We start from the raw sequence: 2,427 nt of genomic DNA on the forward strand, positions 1-2,427 counted from the left end.
TAAGACTATACATGTTATTTTATTTAAATAAAAATATCTATAATATGATGAAGTTAACTGTCAATAAAAATTTAACATGATATACACCATTTACTCTTTAAAATTCTATCACCAAATTTTATTGTATAAATTGAAGTGTCTATAGAGTTTGTTTGTGTAGTTTTATTAAAAATAGTGATTTTCGGGGGGGGGGGGGGGGGGGGGGGGGTTCAAGATATTTAGATTTAAAAAGCAAAACCCCACTTTTTGTTTTAATTATAAATGAAAAAATATTTAAATATTACCGGAAGCAAAATATTAATTCCTACCCTTTGTTAAAAATAAATCAGATAGAAAAAAAGATTCTATAGTGTGTTTAGATTGCGATTGGAATATTTCCAAAACTTTGGACAAAACTCAAAAAGTTTCGCTTGTACTTTTTTGCTCAAACCATGATACTAGGTTTTGAATTTAAACTAACATGCATAATTAGTTACGTACTGATACAGTAGTACTAGCATTAGCTAAGTGAGGGCATTTAAGTCATTTTGGATCATAAGCCAGGTCACAGAGACATTTTGAGACGAATGAAAGGATCACGTTGTGTGAACGGGGATTTGTTGCGCTGTATGATATGATATGGAAAAATCTGTAGGAAAGTGCTTCCTGTTTCTATAAATACACCCTGCCCATGGTAAGAGTCCTAGCATACTGTTTCAAACCCCCCAAAAGCCATTACTTATATCAATTATCACCATCCCCTTGTTTTCTTTTCCACATAACCTGCAACTTGTTTCATTGATCCTCACTACCTTCTAAAGCTACAAAAACTACTATTTTTGTTTCCTATACAGCAGGGAAGAGGAACCAGTTATTTTCGGTGAAAAGTACACCGGAAAGTTTTTGCCTAAAGAAATCATGGAGGGAATGCGAGACACAAAGTCACAGCTTGAAATCCAAGACCAAGAGGGTACTAATATTGGGTCCTCTTTGTCAAAGCTCATATTAGCAAGTGGCAGTGGCACAAACACCCTTGACTCAATTTTCTCCAATTGCCCACAAACAACAAATGGCAGCACTAGTAGCAACTCCGTGTTAGATGATTTAGAACCCTTTAGGTCTTCGGGGTGTGAGTCTTTAGGCTCTTCCGTGTACCTCCGCCAAAGGGACATCCTCCAAAAATTCTACCAAGAAAGCCGAGGAAATGGGAACAATAACGGGTCTTATAATATTCCCAGATCCTTGGCAAATACGTCTATAAACTCTGTTTGCAGGAGTTCTTCGTTGAGTTGTTATTCGTTGACGAAGCCTTGTAAGAAAAAGCTGTACAGGGGAGTGAGGCAGAGGCACTGGGGAAAATGGGTGGCGGAAATTAGACTCCCTCAGAACAGGATGAGAGTGTGGTTGGGAACCTACGACACCGCCGAAGCTGCTGCCTACGCCTACGACCGCGCCGCCTATAAGCTCCGTGGAGAGTACGCGCGCTTGAACTTTCCCAATCTCAAGGACCCCACCAAGCTGGGATTCGGTGACTCTGCGAGATTGAACGCCTTGAAGTCCTCCGTAGACGCCAAAATTCAAGCCATATGCCAGAAGGTCAAAAAGGAGAGAGCCAAAAAGAATGCCACCAAGAAGAAGCTTCATGATAGTTCGGGCAGCACTGACCCTAATGGCGGGCAGAAGATCAACTCCTCTTCTTGCTCTTCGTCATCGCTGTCGCAGCCGTTGTCGCCACCTTCGATTTTTTACGATAATTGGGCGAACGATTTGTTCTCGCCGGCCTCGGTTTCGACGGAGTGTCAATCAATGGAAACAGAGGAGTTGTTCGAAGGTTGTTCTCTGGCTAGATTGCCTTCCTTCGATCCCGAGTTGATTTGGGAGGTTCTGGCCGTTTAATTCATTAATACTGTCTTTCTGTCTTTAATTAATTAGGTTACTTACAGCGACCACCGCTGATGTCATGTGTATATATATTATTATTAGTGTGGTCTTGTTTTTGTTTGTCGGAATGATGAGAGGTCCTTTAGCGTTTTGAGTAGGATTGGTATGGCTGTGGGTTTTTTGCTCAAGGCAGTTGCTTCCTATTGCTCTTGTTGTGATAGACTTCTCCCTCCTCCATTTTAATTTTTCTTATTCACACCACTTCTTCTGTCTGCAACTTCACCAATTGCACTTTAGTTCTGATTTCTAGTACTAATTTTGTCTCCGGATAAGATATTTTACTCATTTCATTTCCTAACATTAATTAATTGGAACTCCGCTTGTAAATATTCTGTTTGGTTGCGTTGCTGGTTGTTCGACAAATTAAAACCCCTGCCTGCTACACGAGAATTGTCTCCAAAATAGTGTCTAATATGTTGGGTTTCACGCTTAATAGTACCAAACTTTTATTGCTAACACTCCATCACTTTAACTGTGAATACAAATTGATTTAGTATTTATATTGAT

The 2,427-nt window shown here is 39.8% G+C and overlaps 1 protein-coding gene across 1 annotated transcript; it reads left to right on the plus strand.

Annotated features, from left to right (window-relative positions):
* Positions 1-625: 625 nt before the first annotated feature.
* Positions 626-2,137, plus strand: LOC114375056 (ethylene-responsive transcription factor ERF061-like). Its single transcript, XM_028332801.1, has one exon. The coding sequence runs from the start codon at positions 898-900 to the stop codon at positions 1,873-1,875; it is 978 nt and encodes a 325-aa protein (XP_028188602.1). The 5' UTR covers positions 626-897; the 3' UTR covers positions 1,876-2,137.
* The last annotated feature ends 290 nt before the right edge of the window (positions 2,138-2,427 follow it).

Source organism: Glycine soja, chromosome 11 (genome assembly GCF_004193775.1).
Source record: "Glycine soja cultivar W05 chromosome 11, ASM419377v2, whole genome shotgun sequence".
In the NCBI taxonomy this organism is placed as follows: Eukaryota; Viridiplantae; Streptophyta; class Magnoliopsida; order Fabales; family Fabaceae; genus Glycine; species Glycine soja.